Source organism: Penaeus japonicus, unplaced genomic scaffold, assembly GCF_977035675.1.
Source record: "Penaeus japonicus unplaced genomic scaffold, GWHDUDI00000001_assembly GWHDUDI00000020, whole genome shotgun sequence".
NCBI classification, from domain to species: Eukaryota; Metazoa; Arthropoda; class Malacostraca; order Decapoda; family Penaeidae; genus Penaeus; species Penaeus japonicus.
The window spans coordinates 20,731,891-20,736,890 of NW_028234422.1; the positions used below are offsets into that span (position 1 = coordinate 20,731,891).

At 37.5% G+C, this 5,000-nt stretch overlaps 1 protein-coding gene across 1 annotated transcript in view; it reads left to right on the top strand.

The window, feature by feature from the left end:
• Positions 1-5,000, top strand: part of LOC122267041 (charged multivesicular body protein 7) — a 39,863-nt gene that overhangs the window by 11,262 nt on the left and 23,601 nt on the right. The window contains exons 4-5 of the mRNA XM_086547847.1: positions 2,003-2,036; positions 3,115-3,298. Coding sequence (XP_086403973.1) covers positions 2,003-2,036; positions 3,115-3,298 — 218 coding nt within the window. The remainder of the gene's footprint in view (positions 1-2,002; positions 2,037-3,114; positions 3,299-5,000) is intronic.

Here is a 5,000-nt window from a genome sequence, read left to right on the forward strand (position 1 = left end):
TGTAAGATTTGAGATTTAAGAGAGAGATGGAGAGAAGTGTGAGTGTTTGTGTAGTGTGTTAGTGATGGTTTTTAGTGTGGTTATATGTTTGAATGTGAAGTGTGATGTTTGTTTGTTTGAGTTATGTGATGGTGTGGTGATTTTAGTAGGGATTAAGTGAGTTTTATGAGAGTGGATTGAGGGAATATAGAAGTTTAGAGAGTAATTAGAGTAGAATGTAAGAGAGAATTTGTTGAGTGATGTTAGTTATGTGTGGTTGATATGGTGTATGAAGTGAGTTAGATGGAGTGATTAAGGGTTTATTGGTATGTTTTTGTGTGATGTGGAGTTTGTTGTTGTTGTTTTGGGTTTTGGAGGTGTGTGTTTGGGTTTGTGTTGGTTTGTTGGTGTTTTGGTTTTTGTGTTTTTTGTTTGTGTTTTTTTTTGTTTTGTTGTTTTTGTGTTGTGTTGTTTTGTGTGGTTGTTTTTGGGTTTGTGTGGGTTTTTTGGGTTTTGTTTTTTTTTTGGGTGTTGGTGGTGTTTTGGGTTTTGTGGGTTGTGTGTGGTTTTTGGGTTTTGTGTGTTTTGTGGGTTTTTGGGTTTGTTGTTGTGTTGTTTTTGGTGTGTTTTGGTTGTTGGTGGTTGTTTGTGGGTTTGTGTTGGTTGTTGTTGTGGGTGTTTTTGTGGGTTTGTTGGTTTTTTTGGGTTGTTTGTGGGGTGTGTGTGGGTGATATTGTGGGTTGTTGTTGGTTTGTGGGTGTGTGTGGGGGGAGTGTATGAGATGGTTTGTTGGAGTTTTGTAGGTGGGTGTGTTGTTGGGTTTGTTGGTGTTTGTTGTTTTTGTTTTTGTGGTTTTTTTTTTTGGTGTGTGGTTTTGGTGGGTTTTTTTGGGTTGTTTGTTTGTTGATTTATGATAGATGTGTTTTGAGTTTTTGTGTAGTTGTGTTTGTAGATAGTGATTTAATATGTTTCGAGTGAGTGATGATGATAAGAGATTTGAATGGTGTGAAAGAATTTTGATGTAGTTGGTAATGATTGTTTGTATAGGAGAGAAATTAGGAGAGAGGATTGAGAAAAGAGATTTAAGAGTAAAGTTTAAGAAGGATTGAGAGAAGTGAGAGAAGAAGATTGAGTAAATTTAATATAAATATAATATAAGAAATATTCTAAAATGTAAAGAGAGAAATACAAATGAACAAAAACAAATCAAGTCTGAAATATAATATATTACAATAAAAACTTAAACACGGACAAAATTCAAAAGTTCAGATTTACCTCGTTATGAATGACACAAGAAAATTAAAAACGTACAGAAGTAAACACATTATGTCGTAATCACAGACAGACATACATAAATACTGACTTAAACAAATGAAGTATTATAAATGATGTGTAATAAAAAGATAAAACTTACTTGAAGACTAAAATATTAAGAAAGAATATCATTTAGTAAAGAATAAATTGAAGTTAGTCATTCATAATAAGAATATAAGGAAGTAGAAAAAAAGATTAAAGAAAATTGGGAAGAATAATAATGGATGGATTATATAAGTTTGGGGGGTTTATATGTATATATGATGATTATAATATGTATGATTATATAATATTATTGATATATGATGATGTATATATGATGGATTATATATTATGATGTATATATGGAATAATCTATATGATAAATATATATGTATGGATGTATATATGGATATTATATATGATAATATATATGATAATGTATATAGATATTATTATGATGATTATATATGATTAGTATGTATGATATGTATATATGATGTATGTATATATGATGGATTATATATGATTATTAGATATTGATAATTATATATGTATTATGTATATGTAAAGGAGGGAGAGGGTAAGAATAAAGAGATAGAAGAGAGGGAAGATAAGGAGAAGAATACGAGGTAAGTAATAAGAGAAGGGAGACATAGAGGGGGAGAGAGATCGATGGATGGGATGTGTTGATTTTTGGGTATGATGTGGTGTTGTGATTTATTTGTAGGTGTGTTGATGTATATGTAATAAAAGCTAATTATGTAGGTAGGTATAAGGGGTTTTTTGTTTTATGAGATGGGTTGGTTGTAATTGTTGGTTATAAGTTGGTTTAATAATGTTATATTGGTGTAGTGGGGGTAAATAGTGAGGGGGTGATTGAATGAGAGGAGGATTTATTGGGCTTTTTTGTTGTGGATGTTTGTTGTTTTATTAGGTGGGGTTTATGTGGGGATGGTTGTGTGGAATTTGGGGGTTGGGTAAGGTTTTTGGGTGTAGGTGTTTTTGAGTGGGTGGTGGGGGTTTGAGGGTATGGGAGAGAGAGAGAGAGAGATGGAAGGGGGAGATAGGAGATGGGGGGGGAGAGAGAGGGAGAGAGAGGGAGAGGGTAGATGGAGAGGGAGAGGAGAGTGAGAGGAGAGGAGAGGGAGAGGGAAGAGAGAGAGGATAGGAGAGAGAAGAGATAATAGATAGAAAGAGAGAGAGAAGAAGAGAGAGAGATAAGAGAGATATAGAGAGAGAGAATAGAGAGATGGAGAGGAGAGATAGAGAGAGAGAGTAGAGAGAGAGAGATATAGAGAGATATAAGAGAGAGAAGAGAGAGATAGAGAAGATGGATAGAGATAGAGAGAGAGAGAGAGAGGGAGAGAGGGATAGAGATGGAAGAGAGGAGAGATGGATAGAGTTAGAGAGGGAAGAGAAGGTAGAGAGTGAGATAGGGAGAGATGAAGAGAGAGAAGGTAGAGAGAGATAGATATAGAGAGATAGAGAGAGATATATAGAGAGAGAGATAGATATATATAATATATATAGATAATCGACTCTACTATCTCGATATATCTCTAGTGGATACTTTCTGCTAGATAGTCTTTTATTTCTTTAGTTCTTTATGTAGGGATGTGATTTCTTTACTGATCGTAGATATAAGCTAGCTCCTCTCATCTCGCTCGATAAGCTGGATCTAGCTAGATATCGATCGCTCTATCGAGCTACTCTCTCTCTCTCTCTCTCTCCTCCTCTGAGTTTTTGAACTATTTGTTTTTTTCATGGCTAATATGTCGCTGATCTAGTGAGAAGAGGAATATGGGATCTGCAACTTAGAATTAACTGCTACATATACAGTTGCTGTTCCTCTCCGGTATCAATAGTAGTGACTGTGTTGGATCTACAGACAACCTCCATCTGATAGTGGAAACACTCGCTTATCAAGGACAAGCAGCAACCACAGTTCACAATGGAACAACATTTGTGAAATTTTTAATGCCAGGAGATACAAGCAAACCTATTATAACAATGGCTGATCTTGGTAAGCAAACCTATATTTTTGTTGTTTCAGCGCAATTATATGTATTTGTATATATATGCCAATATATGTAGGCCAGACTGAATGAGCTCCCTCCTCTTAGAGTGCTTTTCACCCACCAATATTCAAGGGGCTATAAGAGTTTTTTTTTCCACATTAGAAAAAAATGTGTATAAACATATGCAACTGCAATGAGTATATACATAAATAACTATGTAAAACATGTATTTACAAGGAGAGATCATGATGTGATACGATGTCATCTGGTGAGAGCAAAATGTTTGGATGGCATGATATCACGTCACCCATTGCTAGTGGGTTAAGGGTTGTTAGATGTCTGGCAATATGCAAAACATTCATGGAAAGAATATAATTATAAGAGATGAATTATTTGTCAAATGACTGTAGGTGTTATAGAGTCAAGGTCTCTTTCCTTAAATATAATTTTTATATTAAATGCGTTACTGCATTCTACCATCTTTCACATAATATGACGTAGCTGACAGGCTAGCGGAGGAAGGCAGGAAGAAACCCTTGAGTGATCTTGTGGTGCATCCTAGCCGGGAACTGCTAAGGCGTAAAACGATGGTTGCAGGGCAGGTCGGTGCCCTGCAGCGACACAGAGAGGAAGCGAGAACCTCCCCCTCGGCAGTGGTACTCAAACGCCACTGATGTGCAGATGTCGCTGATACTCTCTCCACCAGAATATCAAGGTGTGCTGAAGTCTGTCTGCACAGATGAGAATAGGGCTACCCTTGTGCGTGGCAAATCATCCCAATCTTCTGGCATGATGAGGAAGCTGTGAGTATTGTGGTGCGCCGGACGCCAAAATTAGAGCACTACCTGATGGAATGGAGCACACTCGCTTCTCAGGCATGGCCCAGAGACGACATGCCGCCGGGTGGTGAGAGGCTACGCACCCCCCTCCGATCATTAGCCACCTAGGCAAACCCACTGCCCCGACGCCAGCACACTCCTCACTCGAAGTGTTTCTAATCCGACCGACACGGTCAAAAGTTCAGATAGTGTATGCATCAGATGAGTAGCATAATAGCCAATAGAGACCGGGCTACCCTTCCACACAACCGGGCGAGCGAGTTTCGCAAAATCTCTCTGAATGAGCTGAATGTCATGCGATGATGGATCATGATAAGATTAGATAGAAGAGTAGCACTCGTAGATGCAGAGGCCGTGGACGCTGAGCATGTAGACAGGGCGAAGCGCGATGTTTCTCATCATCTGTCTGATGAACTGAATTTCATTATTAGAGTTAAATTGTTATAGCATGTTGAAGTTAAGTGTGAGTCACTGTCACTGATCATCCAAATCATTACGAAGCTGCATTCTGTTTCATTTTTTCATCTTTTTCCAATATATAACTCTACTTTTGTTTTATTTCTTTTTCTTTAAAGACATGGTCTCTGTCTTTAGAATATGAATTACATGATACTCCATGGTGTCAACTCGTTAATAACGGGGCTATTTTGGCTTGAAATGCTGGGATATTACTAACATATAAGCCTAACGCCTTGGGATTCTCGGCTGCACTAACTGCGGCTAAGTGCTGTACGCCCGATCACCTAGACGTGGTATCTTGTTACCACGTTAAGGGGTTAAACGAGAAATTATAAAAACTAGATTGTCAGTATACCTAGTGAGCATGTCACAACATCCCAAGGATACTCTTAATGATCAGTGATAGTTT